Genomic DNA, 28,000 nt, shown 5'->3' with positions numbered 1-28,000 from the left:
TAGATACTCCCCCATCGGATCCTGGGGTACCTCGAAACTCCCCCATTGGAGCCTGGGGTACCTGGAAACTCCCCCAGGGCGATGGTGGTGAAGTTCCACTACTTTCAGGAGCAGCAGGACGTTTTCCGGAGAGCTGCTGCTTCTGCAGGATATGAGGATCAGGATCTTTCCTGGTTTGACCACCAAAGAAACGATCCGCATTCTCAGAGACCACAAGTCTGGTGCTGGGGGGCACCAGCGTCAAGTTTGGGGGTATATTCCAGCCACCCTGCACCATCGCCAACAGGACAAGACGAGCGCTTCCCGGATCCGTCTGCAGCAATCGACCACATGCAGACAGAGTGACCACCTCCTACTGGGTGGAGAGGGACGTTCCACCACAGCAGAGGCGACTCATGCAGAGGATGAGCCTGCATCAGGAGACATCACCAGACTATTTTAGATGGGGGGTCTTTGTTTCATGTTTCCTTATGTTCTTCTCATTGTTTATTCTGCTTTGCAGTGTTTCAGGAAGAAGCCAGCCGTTCTTCTGTTTGCTGGTTCTGATGATAACTTGGAGGGTTCTCACTGCAGTTCCCAGGATCCTCATCCTAAAAGCAGGATTTAGTTGGAGAACATTTTCTTTCTTTTCCTTTTTTATTTTTTTGGAGTCCAAATACATGTCATACAATTTTCGCCCAGCTGTGGGGTTTTCTGACAGTGTCTAGCTACTACCTAGTACTACTTAGTACTACCTAGTACTAGCTTGGAGAGATGTGATCTCAGGGGGGTTTGTAGATCAGCATGGGGGGTTGAGGCTATTTTCATTTTGGGGTTTTGATTATGGAAACACGTTATTGTTTAAATGACAGACTCACAAAATCAGACGTGCCTCCGTTTTACAAGTTGGAACGTCAAATGAATAAATAATCCAATGGAACGGACCAAAGTCTTCAAAGTCATTCACACCTGATGTTATGTATTTGCAGGAAACGCACCTCCGGTCGAATGAACAGGTTAAACTGAAGAAACCATGGATTGGACAGATATTCAACAGAACCAACGGTGCTGCTATTTTAGTCAGGAAGGGAATCCCATTTGGACAAACGTCAAGAACGTCTGAAGTTAGAGGGAGGTATATCATCAGCCTTTATGGCAAACGGGTTACCTTAGCAAACGTGGATGGACCAAACTTTTACCAACACTTTTTAGGGAATTAACCAGACCTGACCGATTCCCAACTGGTTTTAGGGGCGACTTCAATTGTGTCCTTAACCCACAGATAAACAAATCAAACCAAAATGTCCAAAGCGGGTAAAGGCTTATATGCAGAAAGTCCAACACCTGACACAGAATATGACCATTTGTCTACACAACAAACAGAACGCCTATTCTTTATTTCTATTTTTTTTTAACTTGTCCTGTCCAACAGCTGGGCAGACAGATGAGAGCTGAGGGCCTCTTGTGTTGGACATATTTTACTTTAACAAGAGGGGTTATTCATCTTCAGACAAACCAAAGGTATGTCTGAATAAACCCCTTTTGGAATTGAGGCCAAACTTTATTCATTTTAATCGTATTTGAAAATCTTTGGTGTTGGACCGGACGGAAAAGGAAAGGAGGGAAGAAGAGAGAGGGATGTCAGAGGGGGGGGGGGGGGGGGGGGTAGGAGGGTGATAATAGGAGGGGGGGTAAGACCATTAAGCAGCATAAAGCAACAAGTTTACTGGGTGTTTATCATTATGGTGAAGTTCAGAAGTTGTACAAATCTCAAAGGGCGGGGCCTGTTCACACACACTCAATGTTATCAACACACCTGCTAGCTGCAAAAATGTCCACATGTCAACATGTACACAAAACAGATAGTGTTCACACGCATACCTATGCCTTCAAACCAACTAGTGTGAAATCTTTCATTCATTCAATCATGCAAACTGTTAGTGCAAAGCTGAGCTAACACCTGTGCTCAGGTGAGTGTTTATGTTCTTCTAAAAAGGATGATGGAATGTGGGAAGAAGGAGGGGGAGCAACCAGCCACCCCCACACCCAGACCCCCGCCGCAGCAGCCGCGGCAGCCAGAAGCCCCCCAACGCCACATGGCAGCAGGTAGAGAACAACCGCCCCCCGGCAGAGCCAGAGAGGAGGGAGCCATGGGGGGACAGAGAGTGCTGCCCCAGCCCAACCAGGAGAGCAGCCCCCCCGCAGCGCCAGGAGGGCTGAACGCCGGGGCCCACCCGAGAGGGGCGCCCACAGCCCCAGACGAGCACCTCTTCACCACCCAGGAGTTCTGGGCAAGGACCAGAACCCACCCCACAGGGACACAGACACCCCCGGCTCAGGTGTAATGCGATCCCCGGCTTGTGACCTTGCCAAAAAAGGCTCAGGGATCCCTCTCCCCGCGTGGAGAGAGCACCGCCAGGCCCAGGAAACCGGCACCCGGGGGACACGGCTGTCGTTGCCAAGGGCCCCGTGCCCCCTACCAGGGATGGGGTAGGGGAGAGATGGTCCAAGGTCCCACCTTCCTTGCAAAATGAGTGTGTATGTTTGTGAGGGTGTGTGTGTGCATGTGTGTGTGTTTTATCTTGGAATGTATATATTGAGGGGGGAGGGGTGTGTGTACTAAGGGGGTGCAGTTAGAATTGGCGGGTAGGGCACTGAGGGGACATCTCCTGATTAATCACAGTGATGTTTCAACACCCTCCCTACCAAGGGGCCCTAAATGTCTAAAGTACAGTTAAAATTAGCGGGTAGGGCGCTAAGAGGACATCTGCTGCTTGCTGGCAGTGATGTCCAAGCACCCCCCCTACCAAGGACCCTACATGTCTAAGGTGCAAATAAAACCGAGAGAGGGGGGGCCCATTCCATACGGCAACCATGGGAAGGGGGCCACTGCCAAGTAGCCCCCCCCCCCCCCCCCCAAGGTGCATCGCAGGCTAAACCCCCCACCCCCTCACCCTAATATGAGATTATGTGAGGAAGGGGGTAAGTTGGGGACGGCTGGTGGACTGTCCCCCGGTGGTCAAACAGACGCCCCCCAGCCCCCCCCCCCCCCCCCCCCAGCATAGGGCCGAGGTACCCCAGCCCCGGGATCCCATCCACCGAGGCGCCGACGCCCCAGGCCCAGCACCACCCATCCCAAACAGAGAGAGAGGAGCCAGAAAGCGCCCCCCCCCCTTCCGAAGCAAGTCCAGGCCCCCACCCAAGCACACAAGCACACAAGCACACAAAGTGACGGTGAAGCCGTCATTGAAACCATAAGCCAGACTGATAAATCGGCACATACCTGCTGCCAGAGAGCCTGGACAGGCGTGCAGAACCATAGTGCATGCATGTAGCTGTCGGGTAGATTACTGTCACAGTGCTGACAAATGTCTGAATTACTGAGACCCATCTTGAACATCCTCTGTCCAGTGTAGTAAATTCTGTGAAGAGTTTTGAAATGGATTAGCTGCAGATTTGGACTTTTTGTCAGTTTAAAGGTGTATAGACAAAGTTCTGACCAGAAGCTTTCATCTGTGCTGATGCTCAAATCTGCATCCCATTTTGTTGTTGGAAGGGCAATATTCTAAATATATTCTAAATTGCATAATAGTTTGTATATTTTGGAGAGTTAGTAGTGTTACGCCCCCTGCTGGCCAAGCTGGGAAGTGTAACATTTTTTTGTTTATGAGGATGTCCGGGTTGTTCCAGATGGGTGTCATTTTGCACGGTTGAATCGACGAGTTAGATATTTTGAGAAATTCCCACCAGGCTGTTAAAGTGGTGTTTATATTAATACTTTGGAAACAATCCTGTTTTTTAACTGTTTGGCTAATAAACGTTAGGTCTGACAGGTTGATCTTTCCACATAACGCCTGTTCCAAGTCTAACCATGAGTTGGTTTCTGGATTATTTTTTAACCATTTTAAGATGTATTATAATCTATTGGCAAGAAAGTAATTGTGGAAGTTAGGTAATTCTAATCCTCCACAGCTTTTTGCAGATATTAAAGATTTTAGACTAATTCTTGCAGGTTTATTGTTCCATAAAAAGCTTGATATGGATGAGTCTAATGTTTTGAACCATTTTAATGGCGGTTGTGTGGGAATCATTGAGAAGAGATAATTAACTTTGGGTAAGATTTTCATTTTAACCGTGGCTACCTTGCCCATAAGGGACAGAGGCAGGTTGGTCCAGCGTGTTAGATCGTCCTGTATGTTTTTCAGTAATGGGGTGTAGTTTAGCTGCACTAGTTCTGATAGTTTGGGGGAAAAATTGATACCTAGATATTTGATATTTCCTGATTTGACTGGTATCGCAAGTCTTTGCTTTTCAGTGGTAATAAAACAGATTTATTCCAATTAATGGAGTAGTCTGATATGGAGGAGAATTCATTAATGATTGTTGCTGTTTCATTTACACAACATGAGTTATTTAAAAACAGTAATATGTCATCTGCATAGAGACTAATTTTATGATGGCTGTGTTTGGTTTTAATTCCTTTAATTTTTTCATTCTGTCTTATTGCTGCAGCTAGAGGCTCAATAAATATAGCAAAAAGAGAAGGAGAGAGTGGGCAACCCTGTCTGGTTCCTCTTCCAAGAAAAAACCTGTTGGAAGTCTGATTATTAGTTCTGACTGATGCATTGGGGTTATGATATAATATTTTGATCCAATTGATGAATGATTCTCCAAAACCAAACCTATGGTGGGCAGCAATGAACGCCTATTCTTTAAGTCAATGCAGACATTTTATGAACACAGGGACAAAGGTGGAAGCTCCTCGCACATCAAACCAAAAAACCCATGATTGCCGATACCATTCCTGAAAGTTGTAAAACCTTGGGCGAGAGAACACATGATTTAGAGACAATAAACAATCAGTTTAAAATATTCTATTCTATTACCTACACCTCAGAGCCAGGTGATAAAAGCAGTCGTACCACATTTTTTGAAAGACAGGGTTAGAGAGAAATTACCACTAACCATTAGACAGGCTACAATATGCTTGCTTATTATTTTATATACACAAGAAACGACATACATCTGAAATAATAGTCTCCATAGAGAAGGCAGTATCTATTTATGGTCCAAGAAAAGTTCAAATTTGGCCCCTTATTTAAAAAACTGATTAAAATAATAAATCTCTCTCCTATCGCAGCAGTGCGCACAAGTAATCTAATATCCAATTTATTTTAACTGGGAAGAGGTAGCAGACAAGGTCGTAGTCTGTTTTCTTATCTTTTTGACTAGGCGATTGAACCATTGGCCATAGCTCTCAGAGGGGACAGTCAGATTGCTGGAATTTCCAGAGGGAGGATTATACATTAAGTATTACTCTATGCAGATGATCTACTGTTGTATACAGCGGTGGACAAAACAGTTGGTACCCCTCAGTTAAAGAAAGAAAGTCCACAATGTTCACTGAAATGACTTGAAACGTTTAAAAGTAACAAATTAAAATTTATTGAAAATTAAATAATCAAAATCAACCATTACTTTTGAGTTGTTGATTAACAGAATTATTAAAAAAAAAAAAAAATGAAATAGGGCTGGACAGAAATGATGGGACCTCCATAAAAGACTGAGAACTAATTGCCCAGCGGGTCATGATGACCTCAGGTATGTCCTTTGATTGACATCACAGCTGTTTTCAAACCCATAATCAGTCTGTCTGCCTATTTAAAGGGAGACAAATAGTCACGTTGCTTAACATGGACAACAGAAAGCCAAGGAGAGAATTGTCCCAGGACATTATAAACTAAATTATAGGGTGTGATGCTGTAGTATCGTGAGAGCCGGCGAGAGGAGTGTGGTGAGTTAACTTGGCGGCGCGTAAGTTGTGAACAAACATTTTGGTTTATCTCATTATACCGCCAGATTTAAATAATCCAGAAAGCTAACAAAATCTGAAAAAAGTTTGTCAAGCATTGGTCAGCCTGGAGGACTTGGAGGATCTGGAGAATTACATCGACGAGTGTTTCAATACCTGCGTAATGAGGAAATCCAACACTGCCACTCCTTACACCAAACGCAACCGAAGATTCTCAGCAACATGAGTGATATCCTGGATTCAATCGATAAAAAGCTCTCCAGCCTTGATTGCCGTTTAAATTTGCTGGAGATCCTCCATAAGGAATTCCAAGGTCTGCGAGAGTCTCTGGAATTCAGCCAGCAGCAGGTGCAGGAGCTCGCAGTGGAAAACCAGGCTCTCAGAGAGACCGTGAAGATCCTGGGCCACGACACCGCCCGTCTCTCCGAGGAAAACCGTTCCATCAAAGAAACCCTCCTGGATCTTCAGGCGAGGAGCATGAGGGACAATTTAGTGATCTCGGGCATTCCAGAAGAGGCAGGAGAAGACCCGGAAACCGCCGTGAAGTCCTTCATTGAGGCCCACCTGAAGCTCCCCAAGGAAGAAGTCCAGAAGATCTCCTTCCACAGGGTTCACCCCCTCGGAGGAAAGAGCCAGCGTCCGCGTCCAATTGTGGCTAAATTTGAACACTATAAACAAAAGGTGCTGGTAAAAAGCCGAGGCCGGGAGCTGAAAGGAACGCACTACAGCGTGAATGACCAGTTCCCGGTCGAGATCCTCCGCCGTCGGAAAATCCTCTTCCCGCTGAGGAGGAAGCACCTCTCTGCTGGAACCCGGGCCGTGGTTACCGTGGATAAACTTTTTGTGAACGGCAAGCTGTTCCGGGACCCAGAGGTAACACCCTGGCTGTGCTGAAGGCCTTCAGAGGCGCACTGACATCTGCGCTGCCCAGAAGAAACCAGCAAACTTATTTAATTGAATAGGAAATAATCGGATCATCAATAATCCACACCTCTCAGGAAAACTGTTTTTTTCTTCCCCTCTCACATTCATGTTTCTGTTGTTGTTTCGTTGTTTTTGTTGTTTGTTCTTTCTCTTTTCCTCTCTCTTTTCTCTTGCCCCCCCCCCCCTTCCCATTTCCTCATATGTGAATCAGGTAAAGTCAACGCAACCACGGTGAGTATTTATTTATGCACGGAACGGGCGCGCGCGCATACTAGCGTGCATAAGAGCATGCACACGCGATCCCGCACACACACGTTGATAAATTGCAAACATCTCATTTAGGCTCACACAGGACGCACGTAACATGCAGCTCACAGCCAGGAAACGTTCAGCCACAACCCACAGCGCTCCTCGGTGCAGCAGACACGCACAGCGGGCACGCGCACACGGACTGGCACACACACTATTTAGCCTTGCACTCTCCCAGTTAGAGCAGTTATGAACAGTCTTAACATCGTCAGCTGGAATGTGCATGGACTTGGTTCTGGGCCAAAGAGATTGAAAGTTTTATCTCACCTGATTGATCTTAAAGCAAATATAGCTTTATTGCAGGAGACCCATTTATGTAAATCATCTCACCAACTCCTGTGCTGCTCACGATTTCCAGTCATGTACTCTTATAGTTATAACTCCAAGCAAAGAGGAGTTGCTGTTTTGATTAATAAAAACATTACATTTACTTATAAAGATACAGTTACTGACCCAGAAGGTAGATTTGTAATTATTAATATATCCATTCAGAATAAGGACTATTGCATAGCCAGTATCTATGGTCCTAATGTTGACGACTCTTCCTTCTTTCACAGATTCTTCACCTCACTCTCAGTTCACTCTGACTCCACAATCATTATAGGAGGAGACGTCAACCTGGTTTTGGACCCTGAACTTGACAGACTCAGCACAGCAGCAAATCAGCGTACATGGCGATCTGCAAGTATTCTAAAGCAGTACATGAATGATCTGGGTCTCTGCGACGCGTGGCGCTCATGTCACCCAAGCACTAAAGGGTTCACCTTTTTTTCTCCAGTTCACTATTCACACTCCCGTTTAGACTATTTATTAATCAGTAACTCTCTTTTAAAAGAAATTAAAAGTTCCAACATTCATCCAATTATTTTCAGTGATCATGCACCAGTCTCTGTAAATATTTCTAGGGAAATATCGACACCCTCAGGTACAACCTGGAGGTTTAATACGTCTCTGTTAAAAGACCAGGAATTTCTTGAATTCTTTAAAAAAGAGTGGGCAACCTTCTTAGAATTCAACAATACTCCAGACATCCCACCGTGCGTTCTTTGGGAAGCAGCAAAGGCAGTCATGAGAGGGAAAATCATTTCTTATTCAACGCACAAAAAACGCAAAGAGAAAGCAGATTTATTAGAATTAGAAAATAAAATCAAAACCCTGGAGACTGCTTATGCTGCTTCTGCACAGGAACACATTCTGAGAGATCTGAAAAATTTAAAGCTGCAGTTAAATGACATCATTAATAAACAAACACAATTTCAAATACAAAGGCTACGACTTGAAAGATTTGAAAACTCTAATAAATCTGGCAAATTTCTGGCTAATCAGCTTAAAATTAATAGAGAAAAATCATCAATCACCTCTATTAAGGACCAAACAGGAAATGTCACCCATGACCCGGTCAAAATTAATAACGCATTTGAAAAATTTTATAAAAACTTGTACACACCACAGATCAATCCGTCAGAGCAAAGTATTGACTCATTTCTTAATAATGTAAACCTACCCAGGCTAAATGAGGATCAAATCACAAACTTAGATTCTCCGCTCTCGCCGTCTGAACTTCATGAAGCTCTGTTACTTATGCCCAATGGTAAAGCACCAGGGCCTGATGGCTTTCCTGCTGAGTTTTATAAAGAATTCTGGGAACAACTGGCACCAACATTTTATAAAACTGTCACATCTATTAATGAGAGCCAATCAATGCCACCTAACATGAACTCCGCCAACATTATCCTTCTTCTAAAACCAGACAAAGATCCCACTAGTCCTTCAAGCTATCGCCCCATTCCTCTAATCAATGCAGATGTAAAAATTATCTGCAAAGCACTAGCACAGAGAATAGAAAAAATCACTCCTCACATAATTCACTTCGACCAAACTGGATTCATCAAAGGCAGACACTCGGATGATAATGTCCATAGACTAGTTAATATAATAGACTTTGCCACCATTGAAAAGCAAGAAATGACTATACTATCGCTGGATGCTGAAAAAGCCTTTGACAGAGTTAATTGGAAGTTCCTTATTGCTGCCCTCCATAAGTTTGGTTTTGGAAAAGCATTCATCAATTGGATCAAAATATTATATCACAACCCCAATGCATCAGTTAGAACTAATAAACAGACTTCCAACAGGTTTTTTCTTGGAAGAGGAACCAGACAGGGCTGCCCACTCTCTCCTTCTCTTTTTGCTATATTCATTGAGCCTTTAGCTGCAGCAATAAGACAGAATGAGAGCATTATAGGAATAAAAACCAAACACAGCCATCATAAAATTAGTCTCTATGCAGATGACATATTACTGTTTTTAAGGAATTTACATTGTGTAAATGAAACGGCAACAATCATTAATGAATTCTCCTCCATATCAGACTATTCCATTAATTGGAATAAGTCTGTTTTATTACCACTCAACAGGAATATGGAACAAAGACTCACAATTCCAGTTAAAACAGGAAATATCAAATATCTGGGTATTTATTTTTCCCCCAAACTATCAGAACTGGTGCAGCTAAACTACACCCCATTACTGAAAAGTATACAGGACGATCTAACACGCTGGACCAACCTGCCTCTGTCCCTTATGGGCAAGGTAGCAATGGTAAAAATGAAAATCTTACCCAAAGTTAATTATCTCTTCTCAATGATTCCCACACAACCGCCATTAAAATGGTTCAAAACATTAGACCCATCCATATCTAGCTTTTTATGGAACAATAAACCTGCAAGAATTAGTCTAAAAACTTTAAAATCTGCAAAAAGCTGTGGAGGATTAGAATTACCTAACTTCCACAAATACTTTCTTGCAAATAGATTACAATACATCTTAAAATGGTTAAAAAATAATCCAGAAACTAACTCATGGTTAGACTTGGAACAGGCGTTATGTGGAAAGATCAACCTGTCAGATCTTCCATTTATTAGCCAAACAGTTAAAAAACAGGATTGTTTCAAAAGTATTAATATAAATGTCACTTTAACAGCCTGGTGGGAATTTCTTAAAATATCAAAATCATCAATTCAACCGTGCAAAATGACACCCATCTGGAACAACCCAGACATCCTTATTGACAAAAAATGATACACTTCCAAAAATGAGACACTTCTGGCATCAGGACACCCTAGGCAGGAGGTCAATGATCGACTTTGTAGTTGTTTCAGGCGACCTTCGGCCCTGTGTCTTGGACACTCGGGTGAAGAGAGGGGTGGAGCTGTCCACCGATCACTACCTGGTGGTGAGTTGGATTCACTGGCGGGGAAGGAGGACGGAAAGACTTGGAAGACCCAAACGTACTGTGAGGGTCTGCTGGGAACGTCTGGCTGAGCCCTCCGTCAGGGAAGTCTTTAACTCCCACATCCGGGAGAACTTCAAACAGGTACCGAGGGAGGTTGGGGACATTGAGTCTGAGTGGACCATGTTTTCCACCTCCATTGTCTCTGCTGCTGCTCGGAGCTGTGGTCGCAAGGTCGCTGGTGCCTGTCGCGGCGGTAACCCCCGAACCTGGTGATGGACACCGGAAGTAAGGGATGCCCTCAAGCTGAAGATGGAGTCCTACCAGGCCTGGCCTGCCTGCGGGACCCCAGAGGCAGCTGACAGATACCGGCAGTCTAAGCGAGCTGCGGCCCGGATTCAGGAACAACAGTGCGGTTTCCGTCATGGTCGTGGAACAGTGGACCAGCTCTACACCCTATCTAGGGTGCTGGAGGGATTGTGGGAGTTCGCTCATCCAGTCCATATGTGTTTTGCACCTGCAAAACCCATGCAGGGAAAGTCAAGCAGGTCCGAGCTTTAGCTTATGTGCTGTAAGACAAATGAAAGGAGCGCGTCTTAGAAACCTTAAAGTGACAGACAGCAGTTCTCACAAGCAGAATTATGATGTCATTAAATGTTGTTTATTAAACATTAGATCCATTTCCTCCAAGTCCCTCTTAGTCAATGAGTTAATCATTGATAACAACCTCAGTCTTCTAGCCTTAACAGAAACTTGGCTCCATCAGGATGACTATGTTAGATTGAATGAAGAAACCCCCCCCCACTTATGCTAACTATCAGAAATCCAGGATTTCAGGGAAAGGAGGTGGTTTGGCAGTAATATCACAGTCTAGCTTACTTCTCAGCCCTAAAGTTAAAAATGCTTATAATTCATTTGAAAGCATCATTTTGTCTATAAATCACCCAAACAGGAAAACTCCAAAACCTGTTTTACTCATAATTATTTATCGCCCCCCCGGCCCATATTCAGAATTTTTAACTGAGTTTTCCGACTTCCTATCGACTATTGTCTTACATTCTGATCAAACTATAATATTAGGGGATTTTAATATTCATGTTGATGACCCCAGTGACTGCCTAGGAAAGGCTTTTGCAGCTTTATTAGATGATGTTGGTTTCACCCAAAGTGTGAATGAACCCACTCACTGTCATAAGCACACCCTGGACCTTGTTCTAACCCATGGGATAGAGATCAGCCAGCTGAGTGTCCTTCCTCTTAACCCCATCATTTCTGATCACTTTCTGATTACCTTCCAGTTTACACTGGAACATCCTTCTGTCCCAGTGAATAAGAAACAGCTTAGAAGAACCTTAACTGACCGTTCTGTGTCTGAGTTTAAACACACAGTTCAGCCAGTACTTAGTGATATTCTGAGAAAATACTCTGAGACCAGCTCCCATAGTATCAGTCCTAGTATAAATGACCAGTTCGTTAATGTTGCCTTACAAGCCCTCAGGAGTACACTCCATGTTGTTGCCCCCATGAAACCTAAGTTCGTCAGACAAAACCGAGTAGCACCGTGGTTTAACGCTGAAACTCGTTCTCTTAAACAAGAAACCCGTAAGTTGGAAAGGGAATGGCGCCGCTCCGGTTCAGAGCAGTCTCTGGATATCTGGAAACATAGCCTATTAAATTATAAAAAAGCTCTGCGTAGAGCTAGAAGCCAGTACTATTCAACCTTAATATCAGAGAATGGAAACAATCCAAGATTTCTTTTTAGCACTATTGCTAAATTAACTCGCAGTCAGAGCTCAGTAGAACCACATGTTCCTGTTTCTCTCAGCTCTGATGATTTTCTTACATTTTTCGATAGTAAAATCTCAAATATTAGACATAAGTTAAATCAAGTTATTCCTATTATCAGCCCAGAACAGGCTGAAGTGGTAGAAATGGAGGCATCCATAGAAACCTCTGTAACATTAGACTGCTTCACTGCTGTGGATGAAGCGGAAATAACATCAATTATTACGTCGTCCAAATCCTCAACGTGTCTGTTAGACCCAATTCCCACTAGACTTTTTAAAGAACCTTTTCCCTAATTAATGATCCCATATTAACAATGATAAATACCTCTCTGGAAACGGGTTACGTGCCACAGTCTTTTAAATATGCAGTTGTTAAACCTCTTCTGAAAAAGCCCAGTTTGGATCCTAGCATCTTGGCCAACTATAGACCGATATCAAACCTGCCCTTTATTTCTAAAATCCTAGAAAGAGTTGTAGTTAAGCAGCTTTACTGCCACCTACAGGACAACAGCCACTTTGAAGACTTTCAGTCGGGGTTTAGACCTCACCACAGTACGGAAACTGCACTAGTTAGAGTCTCTAATGACTTGTTATTGGCCTCAGAAAAGGGACTACTTTCTATTCTGGTCCTGTTGGACCTCAGTGCAGCCTTTGACACTATCGACCACAGTATTTTACTCCATAGATTAGAGCAGGACATAGGTATCAGAGGATCTACTCTCCAGTGGTTTAAATCCTATCTGTCCGATAGGTATCAGTTCGTTAATGTAAATGGCCATTCCTCTCAGTGCACTCGAGTCAACTATGGAGTCCCACAGGGCTCAGTCTTGGGACCCATCCTGTTTACGCTTTATATGCTACCCCTAGGAAACATAATCAGGAAACACAGCATTAATTTTCATTGTTATGCCGACGATACGCAGTTTTATTTATCCATGAAGCCTGACCAGAATGACCAGATAGAGAAACTGAACGCCTGCATCAGAGACATCAAGACCTGGATGACAATTAATGACCTCCTCTTGAACCCAGAAAAAACTGAGGTCATTATACTTGGTCCTAAAAACCTCAGAGATACTCTGTCTGCTCAGATAGTCTCCCTGGATGGTGTAAGTATAGCCCCCAATTCCACAGTTAGAAACCTTGGGGTTTTACTTGACCAGGATTTATCTTTTAAGGCTCACATATCTCAGGCGTGTAGAACTGCCTTTTTTCACCTGTGGAATATTGCTAAGATCAGAAATCTACTTTCTAAGAGTGATGCTGAAAAACTCATCCATGCATTTGTTACGTCGAGGCTGGATTACTGTAACTCCTTGTTAGCAGCGTGTCCTAAGAGTTCCTTAAGAAGTCTCCAGCTTGTTCAGAACGCAGCAGCTAGATTGTTAGCAGGAACTAGCAGAAGAGATCACATCACTCCTGTGTTAGTTTCACTTCACTGGATCCCAGTTGATTCTAGAATCAAGTTCAAGATCCTCCTGTTAACCTATAAGGCCTTACATGGAATGGCCCCGTCCTATCTTAAGGACCTCATAGTCCCTTACCAACCAATCAGAACACTTCACTCACTAAATGCAGGACTGCTTGTGGTTCCTAGAATTAGTAAAAGTACGGTTGGAGGTAGAGCGTTTAGCCACCAAGCCCCTGTTTTATGGAATAAACTCCCAGCTCATGTAAGAGAGGCCGACTCAGTTTCTACATTCAAAGCTAGACTGAAAACATTCCTCTGTGGACAGGATTATTGTCAGACTAGTTAGTATTCAGAGATTATTTAACTTAATGTTAATGTGTTGAAATTAAACTTAATAACAATAACTATTTGTTTTAAAGGCTGCTAGAAGTTGAAGCTGGGGTAACTATGGTGCACTGGGGTTCTGTCCTCTTTCCTTTTTTTTACTTCTACTCTTCCTCTCCTCTATTCTTGATCATCATTCATCATTTAGTTCTCCATGCCTCTGTTTGCTGCAGTGATTCATGTATTGTCCCTCTTTCTTCTTTCAGTTGGTTCATCCGTGCTCCTGTGCCTGACCGAGTACCTCGTCTCTGCTCCTGCTCCTACACCTGGCTGTGGTTCCTGTCTCCGGCTCGACTCGCACCCCTGACTGCCCCCCCAACTCCATCTGTTTGAAGCTCGTCTGCTGGACTTTTATATATGTAGTTGTAGATTTAGATAAGTTAATTCTTCTCTAAGAGTTCTGGTAAATCACCTGTCCGTCCTGGGGGAGGATCCCTCCTTCATGTGGACATCCCTGAGGTTTCTTCGTTTTTTCCGGAATCCGTTTTTTTGTTTTTGTTTTTCCTAACAGAGAAGGGGGGTCTAAGGGCAGGGATGCCAGTATAGCTTAGTCAGTTTGTTAGTTCATTTTAGTATTTTTCTATTGAACTCTTTGTATTCGTGATCCTTTTGATTTCACGTTTTACTTCGAAGCCCATCGAGATGACTGTTGTTGTGATTTTGGGCTATACAAATAAAATTGAATTGAATTTAATTAAATTTAGAATTAGATCCTTTTGGCAAGAAAAGAATTTCTGATATTTACAAACTTTTGCTGGATATGAAACCTATAAAAACTAAAACCAGATGGGAAAAAGATATTGGAGTCAATCTGTTGGAAGAAGAGTGGGGATCCTGTCTGACTCGCATACACAGTTCATCGCTCTGCATTGGCCACAGTCTAATTCAATCATTTTACAACAGAGAGGCCAGCAAAGATTTGTCCAGGTGCCGATCCTGCCTGCAGACATGTACCAGCTACCGAGGGCCACATGATTTGGTCCAGACCCAACTTTCCTAATTACTGAGGAAATATCTTTCAGGTCCTCTCCTGTATCTATGGAAAAGATCTGACATCCGACTTCCAGATTGGTATTTTTGGAATCACGACACCTCAACATAAAGCAAACAAATCCCAGGAAAATGCCATTGCATTTGCCACTCTACTCGCACGTAGACTGATTTTATTCCACTGGCAATCCGACAAAGCTCCTTGGGCGTCCCAACGGTTAAAAGAGTTCCTTTCTGCCTTTGGAGTAGCTCAGATACAGAGTCAACCCCCTTATTGACTCTGTGAAGACATTTACCTCGGATGTATGATGACTTGGATGTGAGGAGTTCAGACTGTTATGAATCATCCTTTCTTTTTCGTGTTCCTTAATCTGTCTTAAGAGCTTCGGTGGGAGGCTACTTTTTCTTTTTGTTAGTTGTTTATGTATAATTACATATTTTTGGTCTATACCTATAAATATCAGTTTAATGATACTGTAACTGAATACTGTGGATGAAAAAGCTGACAAATAAAGTTTGAAAAAAAGAAAACCACTTTGCTTTAACCCTTGTGCTACCTTAGATGACCCCCCCTTCCATTGAGGTGTTCTCCTACCATGACAAAGGAGGATAAAGGTGGAAAGATTTCATGTAATCCATGGACACCAGTGAAGATCACAAATCATTGAAGAAAAAAGGCTCATAGCACTGTCTAGTGGGTCTAGATGACCCAAATCCCAATGCTAAAGTGCCTAGGATAGCACAAGGGTTAAGATGCTAATAATGCTAACTACGCTAGTTATGCTAATGTGGCTAAAGGTGCTAGCATTTACTCAGAAAAACACATAGCTTAAGATTATCATATTGGTAACAGGTTCATGTGATAGTTCGATAGAAAATCCACTTTTTTTCAAAATAGCGGCTTTTCTGTTGATTTTATCTCCATAGCAACCATTTTATGTTTTGGTCGCCTGGGGTTAATGAACAGATCAACGTCAGGTTCACATGAATCGGAAAACGTAAACGTAATTAACAACAGAGGTTTTTTTGCTAACCACACCCACATTGCTTATCTATTGGTATCCAATGTATCAATTTGTTCAGTACCAGCCATGGATCCATGCCTTAAATCTTTACAGTATTCCATTAAAAATGTTGCGAGTAATAAGAGTACGCCACTTTTGCTAGCTAGCCACATGCACGCCGTTGAAAATCTACAACTTCTAATCGCAACATTCTTTCCACAGCAGCTTGTCACTGATGCAGGAGAAGTTACCAGACATCGATAAAAAGATGTGTGCAGATTTTGGAGACTTTTTGTTCATGTGGTCAAATTTTCGCTGAGACGCAGAAGTCTTTCCCACTGCAAGACAATGTGGTCCTGGTCACAGATCGGGTAACCGTCACGGCTTCAAAACCTCCAGACTCTATCTTCTCAGAGGGGCTCAGATACTGTGGTCATGACCAGAAGAACCAGGTGGCATGAGCGTCCTCTGCAGGGGGTCTGGACGGACCCTTCCTCAGGGGAGGGGCCCAGTAGAGGGAGCTCAGACATCTGGTGTGGATGCCTCCTGGGCGTCACCGAGAGAAGGCGAGTCCCACCTGTTGGAGACCCCATGGAAGACCCAGGACTTGCTGAAGAGGCCACTTCTCTCTGCTGGCCTGCAAACACCTGTGTACCCCAGAGGAGGTGGATGGAGAGAAGGGATAGTGCAGGGGTCGGGAACCTATGGCTCTTTTGATGGTCACATGTGGCTCGCAGACATATCTTTAATTTTACTTTTTTTTTTTCATTAGACCAGTCCTTGTCTGGCGCGATGCGATGCCAGAGGCGCGCAGTAGTGGCGGTGCTTGGAGAACCAAATCTCTGCCAGCGCTATCAGTTACTATTATCTATTATTTCACAGAGTTTGTACCAGCTGGAAACCTGTGAATTGCCGTGCCTAAAACTGCGCGCTCCCGTCTCTGAGAAAGAGCGCGCAGTTTTGGGGACGGCAATTCACTTCGCGGAAGTGATTGGACTGAACCGACGGCGTGCGTTAAAAAGTAGTAACCGCACACTTCGAAGGCCATTAACCCGCTTATACCATGGTCACTTACAAAAGCAATACATATTAACCAGGTTTTAGTCCTTAATTCTTGTTTTTTTTTCGATTTGGATCACTTTTCTCATAAACAGCGTACTATATGTTACGTGATGCGGCGCGATGTAACATATAATCCGCGTCGCGCAGCACCACCGCTGCAGTCAAGATTCAGCGATATATATATGCTGATCGTCCCGATGGGTTGAATAAAGCATCAATTCAGAGGGAAAGTTAATCGCTAACCGCTTGTTTTTGCCCAGATGATGAAGCAAAAGGTTGTTTTACAGAAGCCGGCGCAGTGATACAAATCATTTAAGCTAGTCGACCGGAACTTCTTTTTTCACCGTGCGGTTATCAGGTTTTAACGCATACCCAGCAGCCAATCAGAATCGAGTATTCAACCGGACCATGGTATAATTAGTTTTAAACATATTGTTGCGGTCTGAGTTGGACTGGGTGGGTGTTGGGCCGCGTTAAAAGTTCTGGAGTTCATTAAACGCATCCTGATTGGCTCTCAGTTCTGTCGCTCAGCCTGTTGTTAGATAATCTGGACCAATGGGGTTCAGCTGTGGGCCGAATAAGGGAAATGTGAGGGCTGATGCGGCAGTGAGAGAATATAAAGTTGGGAGAAGCGCTCTCGTCTCGGCGGGAGAGATTCAGGAGTTGCTGAATTAATTGTACGGCGTTCGTTGCGGTCTGCAGTAACCAGAATAAAGAACCTTAAAAAAGGTTAAGTCTCCGTGCCTCAGTGTGGGAAAGGGACACTACATTATTGTATGGCTCTTTGGAAATTACATTTAAAAATATGTGACGTTTATGGCTCTCTTGGCCAAAAAGGTTCCCGACCCCTGGGATAGTGCTTAGACTGCTGCCCCCTGATGGACAGAAGGAGAACTGACATTTCTGACAGTCCTCTCACCTGTTGAGGAAGCTCCCTGTGCCTCCTGCAAACATCCTGCTGTTGAAGGAAGCTGTGGACACTGCTGAACTGCACCTCCTCCACTGCTCCTCCAGCCTCTCTTTAGGTCACGTTCAGACGCACAGCTTCAGACATGAGGCTCCTGAAGGGAAAACCTTCTGACCAGCTTAAGAGTTCTTCTTTGAAGTGCAATTCTCTAGATGAGCTGAGGGTGGCAGCAGTGAGCAGTGAAGGTCGGAGTGACCGTGTGTTTGTGTGCAGTGACGAGGCCATGAGGAAGGCGGGACCCGGCACCACGACCCACAAGTCTGGCACGGACATGGAGAACCAAGTCTACAACAAGGCCAAGACCAGAGTGAGTCTTCCTGGTTGGTGGGACCGAGCTCCGCCTGCATGTTCTCCTCCTGTTACTGAACAGGTCACGCTCAGAACTGACCCGACCACTGTTTTCCAGGACGAGTATCTTTCACTGGTGGCGCGGCTCATCATCCACTTCAGAGACATCCGTAAGTGTTGCTCTGTGAAACGGGAGTTTGTGTCCAGCTGTGCTCCAGAACGCAGGACGCAGCTGGAGGAAAGAGGCTCTCAGCGGTTCTCCGGAGCGCTAAGCTGCGAGCCGATTTAGCTGAAGGTTCAGAGACATTCCAGAGCGAGGAGACGGCGCCGTCTGCTAGCATGAGGAGGTCTGGAGTGATGAGGCTCATGACGGCGCTGTGGTGGTTCTGGATGCTTTGTGAGACGTGACGTCATGCCTTCAACCCTCAGCCTGTCCTCTGTCTTTCCACAGATAAGAAGTCCCTGGGGGGTCCAGGTAAGCGGTCCTGCGGTCCTGTTCTGGATGGGTTCTGCTCTCTGCTGCAGTCACCGCCGCCATGATCTGACGCTGCATGTTGGATGGGCTTAATGTTGTTTGTCGTCTACCTTCTGCTAGATCCCATGAATGCCCTGACTAACCTGACAGGGGTTGGAGTGGGGCCTGGCGCCATCGGAATGGGGCCTCGCCCTGCCGGGGCTCAAGTGGGGGGCATGGGGCCCATGGGGCAGATGCAGATAGGCCAGCATGTCATGGGAGGGGTGCCTGGAAACCCACAAGGCAGTGAGTGTTTCCTCTGCGTGATGTTTGCTCTCCACAGCGCCCCCTAGCTGCCATGTGTCTGCTTCAGCATGCTGTGCCTGAGCGTTCAGCCCGTCCGTGACTGCCTCTGAGCTGCCGGCGCCACATCCTCCGCTTCTGTGTCCGCAGTGTCAACGCCGGCCCAAATGCCCATGCAGACGATGGTGCAGCAGCAGTTCCAGCAGCAGCAGCAGAACCAGCAGCTGCAGCAGCACCAGAACCAGCAGCTGCAGCAGCACCAGAACCTGCAACAGCAGCTGCAGCAGCAGCAGAACCAGCAGCTGCAGCAGCACCAGAACCTGCAACAGCAGCAGCACCAGAACCGCTCAATGGCCGCGGTCGGGCAGGTAAACTGACTCCCCCCCCAGGTAACCCCGGCTCTGTGATGAGTCCATCTCTGGAGGACCAGCAGTACATGAAGCAGCTGTCCAAGTACATCGAGCCGCTTCGCCGCATGATCAACAAGATCGACAAGAATGAACCAGCATCAGAGTTCCACACGTCTGATTCTGGCGGCGTTTTAAGGGTTAAACCATCCAGAAAAACCCGGTTCTGGAAATCCATCCCTCTGCTGAAATGTCTGAAGTAACTGTAGTAGTTCATGGGGCCATGTCCTACTTTTACTACAGTACTCTGCTCTGGTCAGATGCTTTGACGTTCTGATCCGGGACCCTGGAGGAACCTGGACTGGAACCTGAATGAAGGTTGTGACTCCTCCTCCTGTTGGTTCCTCCTCAGATGATAAGAACTTTCCCAGCGTTCCTCCTCTGCAGCTCAGCATTCCCGCGGATTATCCAGACCAGAGCCCGCTCTGGAGCGACGACGGCGAGCAGTACGGTGAGTGTGAGGGCGGCGGCGGCGGGAAGCCTAGGCTGGTAGTGATGCGTTTGTGCGTCCTCAGGTGCCAACAGCTTCCTGCAGAGCGTGCACCGCAACATGACGTCCAAACTGCTGCAGCTGCCCGACAAACACTCTGTGACGGAGCTGCTCAACACCTGGGCCCAGAGCGTCCGGCAGGCGTGCCTGTCTGCCGCCTGAAGCCCCGCCCACCTGGGGTGGTCCGCTCATGCCACTGCCTCAATGCATTCTGGGTGACTGAGACTCAACAGACTTCTTTCTTTTTGGTGGGGCGCTCCTGTTTGTGTTTATGAAAAGTCTTCTTCACATCACCTTCATCGCTTCCTAAAGATTCCCACTGGGGGGGTTGGAGGCCGACGGGCCCCCTGGTGGGCTAGCCCCCCCTCCCCATGAGGCTGGATCAGACAGACACAGGCTGGGATCAAAGTTTATTGATGTACAGAGTGTTCCTGAAGGCATCAGAAGCTGAGGGAGAAGGCTCTGTAGGACGGGTTTGTGAAGACGTCGATGCAGCTGCTACTCCCCCCCACTGTCAGCACCTGCAACACACACACCTGCGTCAGAGCCCCGCCCCCAGGTGGGCACTGCTGCCTTCAGGGCCCCGCCCCCAGGTGGGCACTGCTGCCTTCAGGGCCTCACCCTGTGCTCCGTGCTGCCCGTGTTGATCTGCAGCGTGTTCAGGCTCTGCGGCGTGCACGGGATCTGCGCTTTCACTGCCCCCCCCAGCAGACAGTGAGACACAAACTGCCCCTCCCCCACCGCCAGGATCTGCACACACCAGAGCGTTAGTGTCGGCGCGAGGGGCGTGTCACCTGCAGCGAGGCGGAGGCTCACCGTGTCCTGGTGGAAGGCGGCGTGGCGCTGGCAGCCGCTCAGCGGGAAGACGGAGGTGGGTGACAGCGAGCGGAGGTGCCAAAGGGACAGAGCTGGGCCCCCCCCGCACACCTGCAGGAGGACAGACAGCTCAGCTGCGCAGATGCAGACGCATGCACACAAGCTCACTCAGACTTTGAATGACTCAGCAGTTTCTGCCTCTGAACAGATTCTGCAGATTTTTTCTCCAAGGTTTCTGTGAAGTCTGTGGTTCTGAAACCCGGTTCTGTGATGGTTCTGAAGCCGGTGTGACTCAACATCATCTGTTGTTTTCTCTGGATCTGCTTTGTAAAATGTTTCACCAGGTGTGGGACGCTCCCATTGGCTGTATATAGAGATTGACTCCTCCCCCTGGCATTCAGAATAGGAAGTACCTGTGGGCTCCAACAATCAGGAAATCAGGGTTTGATTCCCAGGATTCGTGATGGGCTGAATGCAGCGAGGGTCTATATGTTAACGATTCGATTCTGATCATCATCTGTGGTTCCTGATCCGATTCCTGCTCCATTTTGGTTCATATTGAACGACTGGATCCAGATCCTCTGTCCTAAAGTGGATCCAGATCCTCTGTCCTAAAGTGGATCCAGATCCTCTGACCTAAAGTGGATCCAGATCCTCTGTCCTAAAGTGGATCCAGATCCTCTGTCCTAAAGTGGATCCAGATCCTCTGTCCTAAAGTGGATCCAGATCCTCTGACCTGAAGTGGGTCCAGATCCTCTGACCTAAAGTGGATCCAGATCCTCTGTCCTAAAGTGGATCCAGATCCTCTGACCTAAAGTGGATCCAGATCCTCTGTCCTAAAGTGGATCCAGATCCTCTGACCTAAAGTGGATCCAGATCATCTGTCCTAAAGTGGATCCAGATCCTCTGTCCTAAAGTGGATCCAGATCCTCTGCCTTAAAGTGGATCCAGATCCTCTGCCTTAAAGTGGATCCAGATCCTCTGCCTTAAAGTGGATCCAGATCCTCTGCCTTAAAGTGGATCCAGATCCAGATCCTCTGTCCTGAAGTGGATCCAGATCCTCTGTCCTAAAGTGGATCCAGATCCTCTGTCCTAAAGTGGATCCAGATCCTCTGACCTGAAGTGGATCCAGATCCTCTGACCTAAAGTGGATCCAGATCCTCTGTCCTAAAGTGGATCCAGATCCTCTGTCCTAAAGTGGATCCAGATCCTCTGTCCTAAAGTGGATCCAGATCCTCTGTCCTAAAGTGGATCCAGATCCTCTGACCTGAAGTGGATCCAGATCCTCTGACCTAAAGTGGATCCAGATCCTCTGTCCTAAAGTGGATCCAGATCCTCTGACCTAAAGTGGATCCAGATCCTCTGACCTAAAGTGGATCCAGATCCTCTGTCCTAAAGTGGATCCAGATCCTCTGTCCTAAAGTGGATCCAGATCCTCTGTCCTAAAGTGGATCCAGATCCTCTGACCTAAAGTGGATCCAGATCCTCTGACCTAAAGTGGATCCAGATCCTCTGTCCTAAAGTGGATCCAGATCCTCTGACCTAACGTGGATCCAGATCCTCTGACCTAAAGTGGATCCAGATCCTCTGACCTAAAGTGGATCCAGATCCTCTGACCTAAAGTGGATCCAGATCCTCTGTCCTAAAGTGGATCCAGATCCTCTTCATCTAAACTTCCAGACAGAAATTCCTGCTCCTGAACAGTTTTCCAGATTCTTGGATTTCTTCCAGATCATCAAGTTAATGAAATCTGTGTCCAAACCAACAAGTAAACTAGAATGAATGTCAAATCCATTCACATGTTAGTTTCCTAAAGTTCACCACTGTTGTTTTTCCACATCCAAAGAATCCAAAGGGAACATTCTTAGAACATTCTAGACACTGGATGGTCACATGACTTTATTCACAGTCTGTCCACACATTGGACTGGAATGATGGACTATTCTGTGTTGATGACATCACACGTGTGTCGTCTGCTGTGATTGGTCGGTTTTATCTTCTAGTAACATAAACCTGCAGTACCTCAATCGATGGTATCGTCCGATATCGATTATTGATTTATCCGTTTTTAAATGATTTTTTAACGGTCAACTTGCTTCACACTACTGCCTACCAAGGTAGCGGTCTCCCTGTGCCGGTCCCCAGCCCAGGTAGAACACGGGGTTGTGACCTGAAGGACTCTGCCTGACCACCTGTGCTGATCTGACTGCTGATTGGCTGTGGCGACCAAGCTGGCAGGTGAACAACAGAACAACCTCAGAACCTCTGACTGAGGAAGACTCCTGACAGAGGAAGACTCCTGACTGAGGAAGACTCCTGACAGAGGAAGACTCCTGACAGAGGAAGACTCCTGACAGAGGAAGACTCCTGACAGAGGAAGACTCCTGACAGAGGAAGACTCCTCGGTGAGGAAGACTCCTGACTGAGGAAGACTCCTCGGTGAGGAAGACTCCTGACTGAGGAAGACTCCTGACTGAGGAAGACTCCTGACTGAGGAAGACTCCTCGGTGAGGAAGACTCCTGACTGAGGAAGACTCCTGACAGAGGAAGACTCCTGACAGAGGAAGACTCCTGACAGAGGAAGACTCCTGACTGAGGAAGACTCCTGACTGAGGAAGACTCCTGACTGAGGAAGACTCCTGACAGAGGAAGACTCCTGACAGAGGAAGACTCCTGACAGAGGAAGACTCCTGACAGAGGAAGACTCCTCGGTGAGGAAGACTCCTGACTGAGGAAGACTCCTGACTGAGGAAGACTCCTCGGTGAGGAAGACTCCTGACTGAGGAAGACTCCTGACTGAGGAAGACTCCTGACTGAGGAAGACTCCTGACAGAGGGAGACTCCTCGGTGAGGAAGGGCTGGGAAACGTTCCCAGTGACCCGAACGCCTCCAATCTTCTTACCATCCAGTCAGAGTCGGTGGTCAGGCAGCTGATCCATTTTCCGTGCTGGGGCCGTGCGCACACCTGAAAGACGTGCACGAGGATCAGAACCCGTCCGTCAGCCTGATGGATCCGAGCCCCCCCCCCTCCCCCCGCCAACCCCCCAGACCTCACCTCGTACTTGTGGACCTCCAGGCAGTGAACGCACCGCCCGGTCCTGCTGTCTGCAGAGCGTCATCATCATCATCATCATCGTCACTAAAGGATGAAGCTCAAAGACGGCAGCTGTCACTCACCCCACATCCTCACCACTCCGTCCTCTCCACCCGACAGAAGCTCCGCCTCCCGCTCTCTCATGCACAAGCAGTGCACGTAATCCGTGTGTCCGTGAAGGACCGCCTACAGAAACACAGGTGAGGAAGATGGAGCTCTGCCACGAACACACAGCACTCGAACGCACCTTAAAGACGCCATGTTCCAGGTCCAAGACGTGAATGTTGTTGTCTCCGCCCCCCAGCGCCAGACTGTTGTCCTGATGACACACACGCGGAATGCTTGGTGTGAGTGTGTACATCAGCATGTGCACGTGCGTGTAGTGGCGTGCGTCTCACCCGTGGGTTGAACGCCATGGCGTTGATCTCTGGGATCTCCAGACTGGAGCTGCAGGAACAACACGGGTGGTTGTGCAGGTGTGCGTCTGTTTGTGTGCGTCTGTGTGTGTGCGTCTGTGTGTGTGCGTCTGTGTGTGTGCGTCTGTGTGTACGCGTCTGTGTGTACGCGTCTGTGTGTGCGTGTGTGTGTGCGTCTGTGTGTGTGTGCGTCTGTGTGTGTGTGCGTCTGTGTGTGCGTCTGTGTGTGCGTCTCTTTGTGTGCGTCTGTGTGTGTGCGTCTGTGTGTGTGCGTCTGTGTGTGTGCGTCTGTGTGTGTGCGTCTGTGTGTGTGCGTCTGTGTGTGCGTCTGTGTGTGTGCGTCTGTGTGTGTGCGTCTGTGTGTGTGCGTCTGTGTGTGTGCGTCTGTGTGTGCGTCTGTGTGTGTGCGTCTGTGTGTGTGCGTCTGTGTGTGTGCGTCTGTGTGTGTGCGTCTGTGTGTGCGTCTGTGTGTGCGTCTGTGTGTGCGTCTGTGTGTGTGCGTCTGTGTGTGTGCGTCTGTGTGTGCGCGTCTGTGCGCGTCTGTGTGTGCGTGTGTGTGTGCGTCTGTGTGTGCGTCTGTGTGTGTGCGTCTCTTTGTGCGCGTCTGTGTGTGCGCGTCTGTGGGTGCGCGTCTGTGTGTGCGCGTCTGTGTGTGCGTCTGTGTGTGTGCCTCTGTGTGTGTGTGTCTGTGTTTGCGTCGGTGTGTGCGTCTGTGTATGTGCGTCTGGGTGTGCGTCTGGGTGTGCGTCTGTGTGTGTGCGTCTGTGTGTGTGCGTCTGTGTGTGCGTCTGTGTGTGCGTCTATGTGTGCGTCTATGTGTGCGTCTGTGTGTGTGCGTCTGTGTGTGTGCGTCTGCGTGTGTGCGTCTGTGTGTGCGTCTGTGTATGTGCGTCTGTGTATGTGCGTCTGTGTATGTGCGTCTGTGTGTGCGTCTGTGTGTGCGTCTGTGTGTGTGCGTCTGTGTGTGTGCGTCTGTGTGTGTGCGTCTGTGTGTGCGCGTCTGTGTGTGCGCGTCTGTGTGTGCGCGTCTGTGTGTGCGTCTGTGTGTGTGCGTCTGGGTGTGCGTCTGGGTGTGCGTCTGTGTGTGTGCGTCTGTGTGTGTGCGTCTGTGTGTGGGTCTGTGTGTGCGTCTATGTGTGCGTCTATGTGTGCGTCTGTGTGTGCGCGTCTGTGTGTGCGCGTCTGTGTGTGCGCGTCTGTGTGTGCGCGTCTGTGTGTGCGCGTCTGTGTGTGCGCGTCTGTATGTGCGTCTGTGTATGTGCGTCTGTGTGTGCGTCTGGGTGTGCGTCTGGGTGTGCGTCTCTGTGTGTGCATCTGTGTGTGTGCGTCTGTGTGTGCGCGTCTGTGTGTGCGTCTATGTGTGCGTCTGTGTGTGTGCGTCTGTGTGTGTGCGTCTGTGTGTGTGCGTCTGTGTGTGTGCGTCTGTGTGTGTGTGCGTCTGTGTGTGTGTGCGTCTGTGTGTGCGTCTGTGTGTGCGTCTGTGTGCGCGTCTGTGTGTGTGCGTCTGTGTGTGTGCGTCTGTGTGTCTGTGTGTGCGTCTGTGTGTGCGTCTGTGTGTGTGCGTCTCTGTGTGCGTCTCTGTGTGCGTCTCTGTGTGCGTCTCTGTGTGCGTCTCTGTGTGTGCGTCTCTGTGTGTGCGTCTCTGTGTGTGCGTCTCTGTGTGTGCGTCTGTGTGTGCGTCTGTGTGGGTGCGTCTCTGTGTGGGTGCGTCTGTGTGGGTGCGTCTCTGTGTGCGTCTGTGTGTGTGCGTCTGTGTGGGTGCGTCTGTGTGTGCGTCTGTGTGTGTGCGTCTGTGTGGGTGCGTCTGTGTGGGTGCGTCTGTGTGGGTGCGTCTCTGTGTGCGTCTCTGTGTGCGTCTCTGTGTGCGTCTCTGTGTGCGTCTCTGTGTGCGTCTGTGTGTGCGTCTGTGTGTGTGCGTCTGTGTGTGCGTCTGTGTGTGCGTCTCTTTGTGTGCGTCTCTTTGTGTGCGTCTGTGTGGGTGCGTCTGTGTGTGTGCGTCTGTGTGTGCGTCTGTGTGTGCGTCTGTGTGTGCGTCTCTGTGTGCGTCTCTGTGTGCGTCTCTGTGTGCGTCTCTGTGTGCGTCTCTGTGTGCGTCTGTGTGTGCGTCTGTGTGTGCGTCTGTGTGTGCGTCTGTGTGTGCGTCTCTTTGTGTGCGTCTGTGTGTGTGCGTCTGTGTGTGCGTCTCTTTGTGTGCGTCTGTGTGTGTGCGTCTGTGTGTGTGCGTCTGTGTGTGCGTCTCTTTGTGTGCGTCTGTGTGTGTGTGTCTATGTGTGTGTGCGTCTCTGTGTGTGTCTGTGTGTGTCTGTGTGTGCGTCTCTTCGTGTGCGTCTGTGTGTGCGTCTCTTTGTGTGTCTGTGTGTGTCTGTGTGTGCGTGTTCTCACCTGTAAGTGGGTCTCTTGCTCCACAGGGGCTTTACGCTCTGAGGACAAAGGGCAGGAGGTCACCTGGAGGTCCAGGAGGACTGGGGTTCTGGTTCCGAGGAGCCTCACCTTCTTGCTGAGCTCGGTCCAGCTCCAGGCGCTGACCTCGCCGTTTCCAGCACTCAGCAGGACGCCGTCCGCCGACAGAAGGCTGAAGACTGGACCCTCGTGAGCTGCAGGACGAGACCCAACGTTCAACTAGAACCTTCTGCCGGACCCGGACCACGATCACCGGAAGAACCTTCTCCTGGACCCGGTCCAGCCGGACGGACTCACCTGTGAATGTCAGGACCGGTTTGAGGCTGGCGGCACCGGCATCTGGGCTGAGAGCTGCTGACAAACTGGAGACGGAGACACAGCTGAGAGCGCCGCCGTGCGCGCCCGCCCGCCCGTGCACGGCGGCGCTCGTTTCGCTCACCTGAACAGGCCGATCTCCCCGTAGTTGTTCCCGGCCGCCAGGAAGCGTCCGCAGGGAGAGAAGCTCTGAGAGAAGACGGACATGTGGAGCAGCTGGGGGCGGAACCAGAGTCCGGTTAGAACATCCAGAACAGCAGCTACTCATCCAGAACTTTGGTTCTTTTCTCAGTCACATTGAATCGGAACCAGACCGTGGTCTGGTGAAGTGCGGTCCGGCCAGCCGTCACTGAGTTTTAGCGTAAAATGTTTACATCCTGGTTTCTGGTCCACAAAGACGGTAAAGCGCTAATATCAGCCGAGTTATTTGATGTACAAATGTATTCATTAGATTGCATGTCTGGTCATTCAGCTCGTTCTAAGGTGACTGTCGGTGGATTATTGTTGGTTATGATGTTCATGACCATCACAGCCATATGGAGCTTTATAAACATGTTATACTATGGACGAGGAAGCCTGAGTGGGACTCGAACCTGAATTTCTCTCCAGTTAATTAGCGCTTTACCGGGACGCGTGTACCGTGAAGCATGATGTAACACCCCCCCCCCCTCCCCCCCAGGGGATGTGTCATAAATAAAGCCTCCATTAATATCAGTTTGCTGCGTTTGGCTGAAGTCGCTGCGGTTTTTCTACCAAATGTTTTTACTGATGTTCTGTTCAGAATGAAGGTTCTGGATCAGGTATTGGACTTTGTGGTTCTGTGGCTCCGTATTCCTTTACGGTTTATTCGCCAGCGGAAACGGAACCTGAGCGGGGTTCGGATGATGAAGCCGTCTGTCTGAGTCTCCTCCTCCGTGGACGGACTTCAGGCTCGGTTCGATAAAAGTGACACCGGGATTCTGTGCGCGCGAACCGAGTCCGTGTTCGGGTAACTCACCTCGACCGGTCCCATCCTGCCGCCGACCTGGAACCCCCAGAACCGAACAACACTGAACTTCCAGACAATAAACCTAGCGGCGCACAAGGCGCGAAAACCTCTGGCTCGAGAATATGACGTCACAGGAACGCACGGCATGCTGGGAGTTGTAGTGGTGTG

At 47.9% G+C, this 28,000-nt stretch overlaps 2 protein-coding genes across 2 annotated transcripts in view; one reads left to right on the top strand and one right to left on the bottom strand.

The window, feature by feature from the left end:
* Positions 1-20,299, top strand: part of LOC101157112 (uncharacterized) — a 22,987-nt gene extending 2,688 nt beyond the window's left edge. Inside the window, exons 2-9 of the mRNA XM_023957183.2 lie at positions 18,075-18,168; positions 18,268-18,319; positions 18,601-18,624; positions 18,745-18,909; positions 19,057-19,274; positions 19,331-19,505; positions 19,701-19,764; positions 19,829-20,299. Coding sequence (XP_023812951.2) covers positions 18,075-18,168; positions 18,268-18,319; positions 18,601-18,624; positions 18,745-18,909; positions 19,057-19,274; positions 19,331-19,505; positions 19,701-19,764; positions 19,829-20,078 — 1,042 coding nt within the window. The 3' untranslated portion in view covers positions 20,079-20,299. The remainder of the gene's footprint in view (positions 1-18,074; positions 18,169-18,267; positions 18,320-18,600; positions 18,625-18,744; positions 18,910-19,056; positions 19,275-19,330; positions 19,506-19,700; positions 19,765-19,828) is intronic.
* On the bottom strand, positions 20,197-28,000 carry thoc6 (THO complex 6). Its single transcript, XM_023957182.2, has 13 exons — positions 27,842-28,000; positions 26,969-27,060; positions 26,827-26,891; positions 26,620-26,723; positions 26,512-26,549; positions 24,112-24,160; positions 23,961-24,032; positions 23,797-23,899; positions 23,675-23,724; positions 23,522-23,584; positions 20,620-20,730; positions 20,425-20,553; positions 20,197-20,324 (listed from the first exon to the last, which is right to left on the bottom strand). Exons 1-13 carry the CDS (start codon positions 27,977-27,979, stop codon positions 20,244-20,246), a joined length of 1,095 nt encoding a protein of 364 aa, XP_023812950.1. The 5' UTR covers positions 27,980-28,000; the 3' UTR covers positions 20,197-20,243.

Source organism: Oryzias latipes, chromosome 8 (assembly GCF_053564925.1).
Source record: "Oryzias latipes strain Hd-rR chromosome 8, Olatipes_Hd-rR_3.1".
Classification (NCBI taxonomy): domain Eukaryota; kingdom Metazoa; phylum Chordata; class Actinopteri; order Beloniformes; family Adrianichthyidae; genus Oryzias; species Oryzias latipes.
This window is presented reverse-complemented; position numbering and strand designations above follow the sequence as displayed.